Genomic DNA, 15,526 nt, shown 5'->3' with positions numbered 1-15,526 from the left:
TATCACCATTTTTCAAAGTTGTAGATCAATGTGCTCTTTTCTCAAAAATAGCTTACCTGTCGTTGTGTCGGCAACCGTTGTAGCCACTGTTGAAGGAGGAGCACTTGTTGACTCCGTAGTAGCTGATGTTGTGTGGAGAGTTGTTTCTGTAGTTGTTTCAGGAGCAGTAGTGGACTCAGTAGTGGCTTCAGTTGTTTGAATTGTTGTTTGGATTGTTGTGTCCGGAGCAGTTGTGACCTCAGTAGTAGCCTCCGTAGTTTGAACAGTTGTTACAATAGTTGTTGGAGGAGCAGTTGTGACCTCAGTAGTGGCTTCGGTTGTTTGAAGTGTAGTTTTTACTGGGGTTGTTACTGACGTTGTTGCTACTGTAGTTTCGTAAGTCGTTTGGTCCGTGGAACTAGCTTCTGTTGTAACTATAAAGCAATTATTGATTCCCGATATAAATATCTCTACATCTAAGAGAGGAACGTGTTTAAACACAATAATAATGCATGATCCATTTCGGTGCCCGATTGTCCTGGACACTTAACATAAATATAACCACTCTATAAAAGACAAATATTGGTCGGCTTTCCTGTTAGAAAAGTCAGGCAATTAATCATATAAATGTTGCGCCATCAATATCCATGTAATTCTTTGAGACTTTCAAAATAACAATATTTCATTTAATGACAGGAATATTAAGAGCGTTTGAAACTACGAAAAACATATGAAAACAATTAACGCTGTTAAAAAGAAATATCAACAAGATTCAAGTAGGTATCACCATTTTTCAAAGTTGTAGATTAATGTGCTCTTTTCTCGAAAATAGCTTACCTGTCGTTGTGTCGGCAACCGTTGTAGCCACTGTTGAAGGAGGAGCACTTGTTGACTCGGTAGTAGCTGATGTTGTGTGGAGAGTTGTTTCTGTAGTTGTTTCAGGAGCAGTAGTGGACTCAGTAGTGGCTTCAGTTGTTTGAATTGTTGTTTGGATTGTTGTGTCCGGAGCAGTTGTGACCTCAGTAGTAGCCTCCGTAGTTTGAACAGTTGTTTCAATAGTTGTTGGAGGAGCAGTTGTGACCACAGTAGTAGCCTCCGTAGTTTGAACAGTTGTTTCAATAGTTGTTGGAGGAGCAGTTGTGACCTCAGTAGTAGCTTCGGTTGTTTGAAGTGTAGTTTCTACTGGGGTTGTTACTGACGTTGTTGCTACTGTAGTTTCGTAAGTCGTTTGGTCCGTGGAACTAGCTTCTGTTGTAACTATAAAGCAATTATTGATTTCCGATATAAATATCTCTTCATCTAAGAGAGGAACGTGTTTAAACACAATAATAATGCATGATCCATTTCGGTGCCCGATTGTCCTAGACACTTAACATAAATATAACCACTCTATAAAAGACAAATATTGGTCGGCTTTCCTGTTAGAAAAGTCAGGCAATTAATCATATAAATGTTGCGCCATCAATATCTATGTAATTCTTTGAGACTTTCAAAATAACAAGATTTCATTTAATGACAGGAATATTAAGAGCGTTTGAAACTACGAAAGACATATGAAAACAATTAACGCTGTTAAAAAGAAATATCAACAAGATTCAAGTAGGTTTCATCATTTTTCAAAGTTGTAGATCAATGTGCTCTTTTCTCGAAAATAGCTTACCTGTCGTTGTGTCGGCAACCGTTGTAGCTACTGTTGAAGGAGGAGCACTTGTTGACTCGGTAGTAGCTGAGGTTGTGTGGAGAGTTGTTTCTGTAGTTGTTTCAGGAGCAGTAGTGGACTCAGTAGTGGCTTCAGTTGTTTGAATTGTTGTTTGGATTGTTGTGTCCGGAGCAGTTGTGACCTCAGTAGTAGCCTCCGTAGTTTGAACAGTTGTTTCAATAGTTGTTGGAGGAGCAGTTGTGACCTCAGTCGTAGCCTCCGTAGTTTGAACAGTTGTTAGAATAGTTGTTGGAGGAGCAGTTGTGACCTCAGTAGTAGCTTCGGTTGTTTGAAGTGTAGTTTCTACTGGGGTTGTTACTGACGTTGTTGCTACTGTAGTTTCGTAAGTCGTTTGGTCCGTGGAACTAGCTTCTGTTGTAACTATAAAGCAATTATTGATTCCCGATATAAATATCTCTACATCTAAGAGAGGAACGTGTTTAAACACAATAATAATGCATGATCCATTTCGGTGCCCGATTGTCCTGGACACTTAACATAAATATAACCACTCTATAAAAGACAAATATTGGTCGGCTTTCCTGTTAGAAAAGTCAGGCAATTAATCATATAAATGTTGCGCCATCAATATCCATGTAATTCTTTGAGACTTTCAAAATAACAATATTTCATTTAATGACAGGAATATTAAGAGCGTTTGAAACTACGAAAAACATATGAAAACAATTAACGCTGTTAAAAAGAAATATCAACAAGATTCAAGTAGGTATCACCATTTTTCAAAGTTGTAGATCAATGTGCTCTTTTCTCAAAAATAGCTTACCTGTCGTTGTGTCGGCAACCGTTGTAGCCACTGTTGAAGGAGGAGCACTTGTTGACTCCGTAGTAGCTGATGTTGTGTGGAGAGTTGTTTCTGTAGTTGTTTCAGGAGCAGTAGTGGACTCAGTAGTGGCTTCAGTTGTTTGAATTGTTGTTTGGATTGTTGTGTCCGGAGCAGTTGTGACCTCAGTAGTAGCCTCCGTAGTTTGAACAGTTGTTACAATAGTTGTTGGAGGAGCAGTTGTGACCTCAGTAGTAGCTTCGGTTGTTTGAAGTGTAGTTTCTACTGGGGTTGTTACTGACGTTGTTGCTACTGTAGTTTCGTAAGTCGTTTGGTCCGTGGAACTAGCTTCTGTTGTAACTATAAAGCAATTATTGATTCCCGATATAAATATCTCTACATCTAAGAGAGGAACGTGTTTAAACACAATAATAATGCATGATCCATTTCGGTGCCCGATTGTCCTGGACACTTAACATAAATATAACCACTCTATAAAAGACAAATATTGGTCGGCTTTCCTGTTAGAAAAGTCAGGCAATTAATCATATAAATGTTGCGCCATCAATATCCATGTAATTCTTTGAGACTTTCAAAATAACAATATTTCATTTAATGACAGGAATATTAAGAGCGTTTGAAACTACGAAAAACATATGAAAACAATTAACGCTGCTAAAAAGAAATATCAACAAGATTCAAGTAGGTATCACCATTTTTCAAAGTTGTAGATTAATGTGCTCTTTTCTCGAAAATAGCTTACCTGTCGTTGTGTCGGCAACCGTTGTAGCCACTGTTGAAGGAGGAGCACTTGTTGACTCGGTAGTAGCTGATGTTGTGTGGAGAGTTGTTTCTGTAGTTGTTTCAGGAGCAGTAGTGGACTCAGTAGTGGCTTCAGTTGTTTGAATTGTTGTTTGGATTGTTGTGTCCGGAGCAGTTGTGACCTCAGTAGTAGCCTCCGTAGTTTGAACAGTTGTTTCAATAGTTGTTGGAGGAGCAGTTGTGACCTCAGTAGTAGCCTCCGTAGTTTGAACAGTTGTTTCAATAGTTGTTGGAGGAGCAGTTGTGACCTCAGTAGTAGCTTCGGTTGTGTGAAGTGTAGTTTCTACTGGGATTGTTACTGACGTTGTTGCTACTGTAGTTTCGTAAGTCGTTTGGTCCGTGGAACTAGCTTCTGTTGTAACTATAAAGCAATTATTGATTTCCGATATAAATATCTCTTCATCTAAGAGAGGAACGTGTTTAAACACAATAATAATGCATGATCCATTTCGGTGCCCGATTGTCCTAGACACTTAACATAAATATAACCACTCTATAAAAGACAAATATTGGTCGGCTTTCCTGTTAGAAAAGTCAGGCAATTAATCATATAAATGTTGCGCCATCAATATCTATGTAATTCTTTGAGACTTTCAAAATAACAAGATTTCATTTAATGACAGGAATATTAAGAGCGTTTGAAACTACGAAAGACATATGAAAACAATTAACGCTGTTAAAAAGAAATATCAACAAGATTCAAGTAGGTTTCATCATTTTTCAAAGTTGTAGATCAATGTGCTCTTTTCTCGAAAATAGCTTACCTGTCGTTGTGTCGGCAACCGTTGTAGCTACTGTTGAAGGAGGAGCACTTGTTGACTCGGTAGTAGCTGAGGTTGTGTGGAGAGTTGTTTCTGTAGTTGTTTCAGGAGCAGTAGTGGACTCAGTAGTGGCTTCAGTTGTTTGAATTGTTGTTTGGATTGTTGTGTCCGGAGCAGTTGTGACCTCAGTAGTAGCCTCCGTAGTTTGAACAGTTGTTTCAATAGTTGTTGGAGGAGCAGTTGTGACCTCAGTCGTAGCCTCCGTAGTTTGAACAGTTGTTACAATAGTTGTTGGAGGAGCAGTTGTGACCTCAGTAGTAGCTTCGGTTGTTTGAAGTGTAGTTTCTACTGTTGTTGTTACTGACGTTGTTGCTACTGTAGTTTCGTAAGTCGTTTGGTCCGTGGAACTAGCTTCTGTTGTAACTATAAAGCAATTATTGATTCCTGATATAAATATCTCTACATCTAAGAGAGGAACGTGTTTAAACACAATAATAATGCATGATCCATTTCGGTGCCCGATTGTCCTGGACACTTAACATAAATATAACCACTCTATAAAAGACAAATATTGGTCGGCTTTCCTGTTAGAAAAGTCAGGCAATTAATCATATAAATGTTGCGCCATCAATATCCATGTAATTCTTTGAGACTTTCAAAATAACAATATTTCATTTAATGACAGGAATATTAAGAGCGTTTGAAACTACGAAAAACATATGAAAACAATTAACGCTGTTAAAAAGAAATATCAACAAGATTCAAGTAGGTATCACCATTTTTCAAAGTTGTAGATCAATGTGCTCTTTTCTCAAAAATAGCTTACCTGTCGTTGTGTCGGCAACCGTTGTAGCCACTGTTGAAGGAGGAGCACTTGTTGACTCGGTAGTAGCTGATGTTGTGTGGAGAGTTGTTTCTGTAGTTGTTTCAGGAGCAGTAGTGGACTCAGTAGTGGCTTCAGTTGTTTGAATTGTTGTTTGGATTGTTGTGTCCGGAGCAGTTGTGACCTCAGTAGTAGCCTCCGTAGTTTGAACAGTTGTTTCAATAGTTGTTGGAGGAGCAGTTGTGACCTCAGTAGTAGCCTCCGTAGTTTGAACAGTTGTTACAATAGTTGTTGGAGGAGCAGTTGTGACCTCAGTAGTAGCTTCGGTTGTTTGAAGTGTAGTTTCTACTGGGGTTGTTACTGACGTTGTTGCTACTGTAGTTTCGTAAGTCGTTTGGTCCGTGGAACTAGCTTCTGTTGTAACTATAAAGCAATTATTGATTCCCGATATAAATATCTCTACATCTAAGAGAGGAACGTGTTTAAACACAATAATAATGCATGATCCATTTCGGTGCCCGATTGTCGTGGACACCTAACATAAATATAACCACTCTATAAAAGACAAATATTGGTCGGCTTTCCTGTTATAAAAGTCAGGCAATTAATCATATAAATGTTGCGCCATCAATATCCATGTAATTCTTTGAGACTTTCAAAATAACAATATTTCAATTAATGACAGGAATATTAAGAGCGTTTGAAACTACGAAAAACATATTAAAACAATTAACGCTGTTAAAAAGAAATATCAACAAGATTCAAGTAGGTATCACTATTTTTCAAAGTTGTAGATCAATGTGCTCTTTTCTCGAAAATAGCTTACCTGTCGTTGTGTCGGCAACCGTTGTAGCCACTGTTGAAGGAGGAGCACTTGTTGACTCGGTAGTAGCTGATGTTGTGTGGAGAGTTGTTTCTGTAGTTGTTTCAGGAGCAGTAGTGGACTCAGTAGTGGCTTCAGTTGTTTGAATTGTTGTTTGGATTGTTGTGTCCGGAGCAGTTGTGACCTCAGTAGTAGCCTCCGTAGTTTGAACAGTTGTTTCAATAGTTGTTGGAGGAGCAGTTGTGACCTCAGTAGTAGCTTCGGTTGTTTGAAGTGTAGTTTCTACTGGGGTTGTTACTGACGTTGTTGCTACTGTAGTTTCGTAAGTCGTTTGGTCCGTGGAACTAGCTTCTGTTGTAACTATAAAGCAATTATTGATTTCCGATATAAATATCTCTTCATCTAAGAGAGGAACGTGTTTAAACACAATAATGCATGATCCATTTCGGTGCCCGATTGTCCTGGACACTTAACATAAATATAACCACTCTATAAAAGACAAATATTGGTCGGCTTTCCTGTTAGAGAAGTCAGGCAATTAATCATATAAATGTTGCGCCATCAATATCTATGTAATTCTTTGAGACTTTCAAAATAACAAGATTTCATTTAATGACAGGAAAATTAAGAGCGTTTGAAACTACGAAAGACATATGAAAACAATTAACGCTGTTCAAAAGAAATATCAACAAGATTCACGTAGGTATCACCATTTTTCAAAGTTGTAGATCAATGTGCTCTTTTCTCGAAAATAGCTTACCTGTCGTTCTGTCGGCAACCGTTGTAGCTACTGTTGAAGGAGGAGCACTTGTTGACTCGGTAGTAGCTGATGTTGTGTGGAGAGTTGTTTCTGTAGTTGTTTCAGGAGCAGTAGTGGACTCAGTAGTGGCTTCAGTTGTTTGAATTGTTGTTTGGATTGTTGTGTCCGGAGCAGTTGTGACCTCAGTAGTAGCCTCCGTAGTTTGAACAGTTGTTTCAATAGTTGTTGGAGGAGCAGTTGTGACCTCAGTAGTAGCCTCCGTAGTTTGAACAGTTGTTTCAATAGTTGTTGGAGGAGCAGTTGTGACCTCAGTAGTAGCTTCGGTTGTTTGAAGTGTAGTTTCTACTGGGGTTGTTACTGACGTTGTTGCTACTGTAGTTTCGTAAGTCGTTTGGTCCGTGGAACTAGCTTCTGTTGTAACTATAAAGCAATTATTGATTCCCGATATAAATATCTCTACATCTAAGAGAGGAACGTGTTTAAACACAATAATAATGCATGATCCATTTCGGTGCCCGATTGTCCTGGACACTTAACATAAATATAACCACTCTATAAAAGACAAATATTGGTCGGCTTTCCTGTTAGAAAAGTCAGGCAATTAATCATATAAATGTTGCGCCATCAATATCTATGTAATTCTTTGAGACTTTGAAAATAACAAGATTTCATTTAATGACAGGAATATTAAGAGCGTTTGAAACTACGAAAGACATATGAAAACAATTAACGCTGTTAAAAAGAAATATCAACAAGATTCAAGTAGGTATCACCATTTTTCAAAGTTGTAGATCAATGTGCTCTTTTCTCGAAAATAGCTTACCTGTCGTTGTGTCGGCAACCGTTGTAGCTACTGTTGAAGGAGGAGCACTTGTTGACTCGGTAGTAGCTGATGTTGTGTGGAGAGTTGTTTCTGTAGTTGTTTCAGGAGCAGTAGTGGACTCAGTAGTGGCTTCAGTTGTTTGAATTGTTGTTTGGATTGTTGTGTCCGGAGCAGTTGTGACCTCAGTAGTAGCCTCCGTAGTTTGAACAGTTGTTTCAATAGTTGTTGGAGGAGCAGTTGTGACCTCAGTCGTAGCCTCCGTAGTTTGAACAGTTGTTACAATAGTTGTTGGAGGAGCAGTTGTGACCTCAGTAGTAGCTTCGGTTGTTTGAAGTGTAGTTTCTACTGGGGTTGTTACTGACGTTGTTGCTACTGTAGTTTCGTAAGTCGTTTGGTCCGTGGAACTAGCTTCTGTTGTAACTATAAAGCAATTATTGATTTCCGATATAAATATCTCTTCATCTAAGAGAGGAACGTGTTTAAACACAATAATAATGCATGATCCATTTCGGTGCCCGATTGTCCTGGACACTTAACATAAATATAACCACTCTATGAAAGACAAATATTGGTCGGCTTTCCTGTTAGAAAAGTCAGGCAATTAATCATATAAATGTTGCGCCATCAATATCCATGTAATTCTTTGAGACTTTCAAAATAACAAGATTTCATTTAATGACAGGAATATTAAGAGCGTTTGCAACTACGAAAAAAATATGAAAACAATTAACGCTGTTAAAAAGAAATATCAACAAGATTCAAGTAGGTATCACTATTTTTCAAAGTTGTAGATCAATGTGCTCTTTTCTGGAAAATAGCTTACCTGTCGTTGTGTCGGCAACCGTTGTAGCCACTGTTGAAGGAGGAGCACTTGTTGACTCGGTAGTAGCTGATGTTGGGTGGAGAGTTGTTTCTGTAGTTGTTTCAGGAGCAGTAGTGGACTCAGTAGTGGCTTCAGTTGTTTGAATTGTTGTTTGGATTGTTGTGTCCGGAGCAGTTGTGACCTCAGTAGTAGCCTCCGTAGTTTGAACAGTTGTTTCAATAGTTGTTGGAGGAGCAGTTGTGACCTCAGTAGTAGCTTCGGTTGTGTGAAATGTAGTTTCTACTGGGGTTGTTACTGACGTTGTTGCTACTGTAGTTTCGTAAGTCGTTTGGTCCGTGGAACTAGCTTCTGTTATAACTATAAAGCAATTATTGATTTCCGATATAAATATCTCTTCATCTAAGAGAGGAACGTGTTTAAACACAATAATAATGCATGATCCATTTCGGTGCCCGATTGTCCAGGACACTTAACATAAATATAACCACTCTATAAAAGACAAATATTGGTCGGCTTTCCTGTTAGAAAAGTCAGGCAATTAATCATATAAATGTTGCGCCATCAATATCTATGTAATTCTTTGAGACTTTCAAAATAACAAGATTTCATTTAGTGACAGGAATATTAAGAGCGTTTGAAACTACGAAAAACATATGAAAACAATTAACGCTGTTAAAAAGAAATATCAACAAGATTCAAGTAGGTATCACCATTTTTCAAAGTTGTAGATCAATGTGCTCTTTTCTCGAAAATAGCTTACCTGTCGTTGTGTCGGCAACCGTTGTAGCTACTGTTGAAGGAGGAGCACTTGTTGACTCGGTAGTAGCTGATGTTGTGTGGAGAGTTGTTTCTGTAGTTGTTTCAGGAGCAGTAGTGGACTCAGTAGTGGCTTCAGTTGTTTGAATTGTTGTTTGGATTGTTGTGTCCGGAGCAGTTGTGACCTCAGTAGTAGCCTCCGTAGTTTGAACAGTTGTTTCAATAGTTGTTGGAGGAGCAGTTGTGACCTCATTAGTAGCCTCCGTAGTTTGAACAGTTGTTACAATAGTTGTTGGAGGAGCAGTTGTGACCTCAGTAGTAGCTTCGGTTGTTTGAAGTGTAGTTTCTACTGGGGTTATTACTGACGTTGTTGCTACTGTAGTTTCGTAAGTCGTTTGGTCCGTGGAACTAGCTTCTGTTGTAACTATAAAGCAATTATTGATTCCCGATATAAATATCTCTACATCTAAGAGAGGAACGTGTTTAAACACAATAATAATGCATGATCCAGTTCGGTGCCCGATTGTCGTGGACACCTAACATAAATATAACCACTCTATAAAAGACAAATATTGGTCGGCTTTCCTGTTAGAAAAGTCAGGCAATTAATCATATAAATGTTGCGCCATCAATATCCATGTAATTCTTTGAGACTTTCAAAATAACAATATTTCATTTAATGACAGGAATATTAAGAGCGTTTGAAACTACGAAAAACATATTAAAACAATTATCGCTGTTAAAAAGAAATATCAACAAGATTCAAGTAGGTATCACTATTTTTCAAAGTTGTAGATCAATGTGCTCTTTTCTCGAAAATAGCTTACCTGTCGTTGTGTCGGCAACCGTTGTAGCCACTGTTGAAGGAGGAGCACTTGTTGACTCGGTAGTAGCTGATGTTGTGTGGAGAGTTGTTTCTGTAGTTGTTTCAGGAGCAGTAGTGGACTCAGTAGTGGCTTCAGTTGTTTGAATTGTTGTTTGGATTGTTGTGTCCGGAGCAGTTGTGACCTCAGTAGTAGCCTCCGTAGTTTGAACAGTTGTTTCAATAGTTGTTGGAGGAGCAGTTGTGACCTCAGTAGTAGCTTCGGTTGTTTGAAGTGTAGTTTCTACTGGGGTTGTTACTGACGTTGTTGCTACTGTAGTTTCGTAAGTCGTTTGGTCCGTGGAACTAGCTTCTGTTGTAACTATAAAGCAATTATTGATTTCCGATATAAATATCTCTTCATCTAAGAGAGGAACGTGTTTAAACACAATAATGCATGATCCATTTCGGTGCCCGATTGTCCTGGACACTTAACATAAATATAACCACTCTATAAAAGACAAATATTGGTCGGCTTTCCTGTTAGAAAAGTCAGGCAATTAATCATATAAATGTTGCGCCATCAATATCTATGTAATTCTTTGAGACTTTCAAAATAACAAGATTTCATTTAATGACAGGAAAATTAAGAGCGTTTGAAACTACGAAAGACATATGAAAACAATTAACGCTGTTAAAAAGAAATATCAACAAGATTCACGTAGGTATCACCATTTTTCAAAGTTGTAGATCAATGTGCTCTTTTCTCGAAAATAGCTTACCTGTCGTTCTGTCGGCAACCGTTGTAGCTACTGTTGAAGGAGGAGCACTTGTTGACTCGGTAGTAGCTGATGTTGTGTGGAGAGTTGTTTCTGTAGTTGTTTCAGGAGCAGTACTGGACTCAGTAGTGGCTTCAGTTGTTTGAATTGTTGTTTGGATTGTTGTGTCCGGAGCAGTTGTGACCTCAGTAGTAGCCTCCGTAGTTTGAACAGTTGTTTCAATAGTTGTTGGAGGAGCAGTTGTGACCTCAGTAGTAGCCTCCGTAGTTTGAACAGTTGTTTCAATAGTTGTTGGAGGAGCAGTTGTGACCTCAGTAGTAGCCTCCGTAGTTTGAACAGTTGTTTCAATAGTTGTTGGAGGAGCAGTTGTGACCTCAGTAGTAGCCTCCGTAGTTTGAACAGTTGTTTCAATAGTTGTTGGAGGAGCAGTTGTGACCTCAGTAGTAGCCTCCGTAGTTTGAACAGTTGTTTCAATAGTTGTTGGAGGAGCAGTTGTGACCTCAGTAGTAGCTTCGGTTGTTTGAAGTGTAGTTTCTACTGGGGTTGTTACTGACGTTGTTGCTACTGTAGTTTCGTAAGTCGTTTGGTCCGTGGAACTAGCTTCTGTTGTAACTATAAAGCAATTATTGATTCCCGATATAAATATCTCTACATCTAAGAGAGGAACGTGTTTAAACACAATAATAATGCATGATCCATTTCGGTGCCCGATTGTCCTGGACACTTAACATGAATATAACCACTCTATAAAAGACAAATATTGGTCGGCTTTCCTGTTAGAAAAGTCAGGCAATTAATCATATAAATGTTGCGCCATCAATATCCATGTAATTCTTTGAGACTTTCAAAATACAAGATTTCATTTAATGACAGGAATATTAAGAGCGTTTGAAACTACGAAAGACATATGAAAACAATTAACGCTGTTAAAAAGAAATATCAACAAGATTCAAGTAGGTATCACCATTTTTCAAAGTTGTAGATCAATGTGCTCTTTTCTCGAAAAAAGCTTACCTGTCGTTGTGTCGGCAAACGTTGTAGCTACTGTTGAAGGAGAAGCACTTGTTGACTCGGTAGTAGCTGATGTTGTGTGGAGAGTTGTTTCTGTAGTTGTTTCAGGAGCAGTAGTGGACTCAGTAGTGGCTTCAGTTGTTTGAATTGTTGTTTGGATTGTTGTGTCCGGAGCAGTTGTGACCTCAGTAGTAGCCTCCGTAGTTTGAACAGTTGTTTCAATAGTTGTTGGAGGAGCAGTTGTGACCTCAGTAGTAGCCTCCGTAGTTTGAACAGTTGTTTCAATAGTTGCTGGAGGAGCAGTTGTGACCTCAGTAGTAGCTTCGGTTGTTTGAAGTGTAGTTTCTACTGGGGTTGTTACTGACGTTGTTGCTACTGTAGTTTCGTAAGTCGTTTGGCCCGTGGAACTAGCTTCTGTTGTAACTATAAAGCAATTTTTTATTTCCAATATAAATATCTCTACTTCTAAGAGAGGAACGTGTTTTAAACACAATAATAATGCATGATCCATTTCGTTGCCCGATTGTCCTGGACACTTAACATAAATATAACCACTCCATAAAAGAGAAATATTGACCGGCTTTCCTAATGTTAGAAAAGTCAGGCAATTAATCATATAAATGTTGCGTCATCAATATCTATGTAATTCTTTGAGACTTTCAAAATAACAAGATTCTATTAAATGACAGCAATATAAGAGTGTTTGAAACTACGAAAGACATATTAAAGCAATTAACGCTGTTTAAAAGTAATATCACAAGATACAAGTAGGTATCATCATTTTTCAAAGTTGTAGATCAATGTGCTCTTTTCTCGAAAATAGCTTACCTGTCGTTGTGTCGGCGACCGTTGTAGCTACTGTTGAAGCAGGAGCACTTGTTGACTCTGAAGCTGATGTTTTGTGGAGAGTTGTTTCTGTAGTTGTTTCAGGAGCCGTTGTGGACTCAGTAGTGGCTTCAGTAGTGGCTTCAGTTGTTTGAATTGTTGTTTGGATTGTTGTGTCCGGAGCAGTTGTGACTTCAGTAGTACCCTCCGTAGTTTGAACAGTTGTTTCAATAGTTGTTGGAGGAGCAGTTGTGACCTCAGTAGTAGCTTCGGTTGTTTGAAGTGTAGTTTCTGCTGGGGTTGTTACTGACGTTGTTGCTACTGTAGTTTCGTAAGTCGTTTGGTCCGTGGAACTAGCTTCTGTTGTAACTATAAAGCAATTTTTGATTTCCAATATAAATATTTCAGTTCATTTCATTTATTTTCATTATTGAACAAGGATAAAAAAAAACACATACAATGTTCATTTATGACATGCAAATCAAACAACGACAACACAGGTATTGATACATTTACTATACAAATCAGCTCGAAGTACACATTTGTACATAACTGTAATGATTAAAAATGGAATGTACATGAAAAAGCCTTTAAATGGCTTGTAAGAATGATGCCTAATAGTGCACAGAAACAAATTTGAACTGAAAAAACAAACAAACAAACAAACAAAACAGAAACAAACAAACAAACAAACAAATTGACAGAGTCAAAATACAAATGTGTATATGACACAAAATCTAAAGCCAATGCTTTCACTTAGAACTTCAGTAGGAAGTCAAAAGAATCTTTTTATACTGTTTTCTGTTTACTGTTTTAATATTATCAAATTGTAGATTAAAAACATGGTTCACGTTCAAATCATTCCACAATACAGGTCCAGTATGCCGTAGTGAATATTTGGACTTATCATTTAAAAAGGACCATCGGTGAAACTGGTCACATGATCTAGTATAATGAGTGAGAACATCAGCATTAATTACAAAAATTTTCATAAAATACGGATGAAGAGTTTTTAAATGATAACGTTGCATCAACGAAGCAATTTGCATCTTATTTATATTTATTAACTTCAAAGTTTTTAATGATTTAAATAATTCAGATGTGGGTGCTTGATATGCAGAGCCAGTGCAGATACGCATTGCCTTCTTTTGTAAAACTATCAACTTTTGCAAATGGGAAGAGTATGTGTTCCCCCCAGATAGAGTTACAGTGTGTCAAATGTGAAAGAACATAAGAATTGTATAAAATAGATAATATAGACTTTTTCAATTCGCACTTCAACCGGTTTAGAATTTCGACAAAACGAGACACTTTTTGGCGAACAGACTTGATATGTTCCTCCCAACATAAGGTGCTAGTCAATGTAACACCAAGAAAACTAATAGAATAATAGAGCAGTAAAGAATCTGAATCTATTTTAACAGACAAATTACCAATTTCCTGTTGCACACCTCTCCTTTTAAAGCGGATGCATTGTGTCTTAATAATATTCAAAAATAATTCATTCGTCTTAAACCATGAAGATATGTGGACTAAACTTCTGTTCAAATTACAAATCAACATATTGATGTCTTTATGAGATGCAAGAACTGTAGAATCATCGGCATACAAAATAAAATAACAGTCAGGACAGACATTCACAATATCATTAATGTACAACAAAAACAGTAATGGCCCAAGCATTGAGCCCTGAGGTTCTCCTGAACTAATAATAAGAAAAATCTGTGTAGATGTACAAGAATTAAACACAGTGTATTGTTTCCTATCTAACAGATATGATTTAAACCAATCAAAGCAAACACCTCTTACTCCATAATGATATAATTTTTCAAGCAAAACATAATGTGAAAGAGAATCAAAAGCTTTCGATAAATCCATAAAAACTGCAGTAACCTCATTCCCCGAATTCAACTCATGCAAAATTCTATAATGAACTTCAATAACGGCAAGATCTGTTGAGTGATTATGACGAAAACCATACTGGCTGTCATACAGCACATTATATTTTTGAAAAATAAATTTAGTCTATCAAACACCAATCTCTCTAAAATTTTAGAAAAACAGGGTAAAATTGATATTGGGCGGTAATTATTGCACAAACTTGGATCACCTTCGTTTAAAAAACTGGAACGGTCTTGGCAATTTTCATTTCAGATGGTATAATACCAGTACTGAGTGAGGAATTGAAAATATGATGTAACGGCTGAACTATTTAACAACGGCTGGACTACTATCATCATATCCACTGCTCTTCCCATTCTTCAACAGGGTAAAACCCGGATGAAACAACCTTATTAACGAAATCAAACGTGAATCATCTTGTTTTTTCATCAAATCAATATTAGTGTCTCCCATGAAATTAATGCACTTTTTAGTCTCCCAATCCTCTGTATTCAACAAATTATCAAAGAAAGATGTTAATGCAGACACTAATGATTTGGGCTGTCGATACACAACTCCTACAATTATATTATTACTAGATTTACGTTCAACTTCTACAATCAAATAATGAGCACCTTCACACTCCTCATAATCATTTTCTAACGTAAAATTCAAACCTTCCTGCATGAATAAACCTACTCCACCACCACGGCCACTGGGTCTATTCACATGGACAAATTTGTAGCCATCAATCACAAATGGTAAAGTCAAAGATGAATTTATCCATGTCTCTGATATTTATATCACTGAGAACGAGAATTGGATACTAGTACTTGAAATATAACTGAATTTGATCAAAATTTCGGGACAGACTCCTTGCATTAAATTGTATCATACTAAATTCATCTGTTAAACACTGATTTTTTGAACTATTTCATCAAATTCATTAGCTAGGTAATACTTAACTAAACCTGAATAAATTTCTTCATCATTAACAACATTTTCATTCTGTGCACTACAGAGATTGGAAGATGTAATTAATTCTTCCTGAGAAACAGATGAGGGACAAACCCTCACATCATGCGCAATTGGTGGAGTATCTGTATGTGAGATATCTGAGGTTCCGTTATCTTTGACCACTTGAGTACTCAAACTATTACAAGGCTCAAACATAAAAAAAAGAAAAAAAGAAAATTATACAGAAAATCAGTGATACAATTGATTCAAAACAGAAAAGAAAAGACAGGATGAAAAACAAAACAAACCAAGACAACAAATCAGAAGAATCAGTAGTGATTCTCTTATCTACGAGATACAACTGGCCGCCTGTCTCTCAAAAGTATGCTATTTTTGAGGCTACGCCGAAAAACCCGGGAGC

General features: G+C 37.4%; 1 protein-coding gene across 1 annotated transcript in view; it reads right to left on the bottom strand.

The window, feature by feature from the left end:
• The window catches only part of LOC140236501 (uncharacterized), a 145,755-nt gene extending 131,674 nt beyond the window's left edge, over positions 1–14,081 (bottom strand). The window contains exons 1-17 of the mRNA XM_072316422.1: positions 14,077–14,081; positions 12,271–12,357; positions 11,446–11,535; positions 10,435–10,524; positions 9,678–9,767; positions 8,855–8,944; positions 8,095–8,184; positions 7,272–7,361; positions 6,449–6,538; positions 5,692–5,781; positions 4,869–4,958; positions 4,046–4,135; positions 3,223–3,312; positions 2,463–2,552; positions 1,640–1,729; positions 817–906; positions 57–146 (exon numbers count right to left, since the gene is read on the bottom strand). Of these exons, the coding sequence (XP_072172523.1) occupies positions 57–146; positions 817–906; positions 1,640–1,729; positions 2,463–2,552; positions 3,223–3,312; positions 4,046–4,135; positions 4,869–4,958; positions 5,692–5,781; positions 6,449–6,538; positions 7,272–7,361; positions 8,095–8,184; positions 8,855–8,944; positions 9,678–9,767; positions 10,435–10,524; positions 11,446–11,535; positions 12,271–12,357; positions 14,077–14,081 (1,442 nt within the window). The remainder of the gene's footprint in view (positions 1–56; positions 147–816; positions 907–1,639; positions 1,730–2,462; positions 2,553–3,222; positions 3,313–4,045; positions 4,136–4,868; positions 4,959–5,691; positions 5,782–6,448; positions 6,539–7,271; positions 7,362–8,094; positions 8,185–8,854; positions 8,945–9,677; positions 9,768–10,434; positions 10,525–11,445; positions 11,536–12,270; positions 12,358–14,076) is intronic.
• Between the last annotated feature and the right edge of the window lie 1,445 nt (positions 14,082–15,526).

The sequence above is a fragment of the Diadema setosum genome, chromosome 13, assembly GCF_964275005.1.
Source record: "Diadema setosum chromosome 13, eeDiaSeto1, whole genome shotgun sequence".
NCBI lineage: Eukaryota > Metazoa > Echinodermata > Echinoidea > Diadematoida > Diadematidae > Diadema > Diadema setosum.
This window is presented reverse-complemented; position numbering and strand designations above follow the sequence as displayed.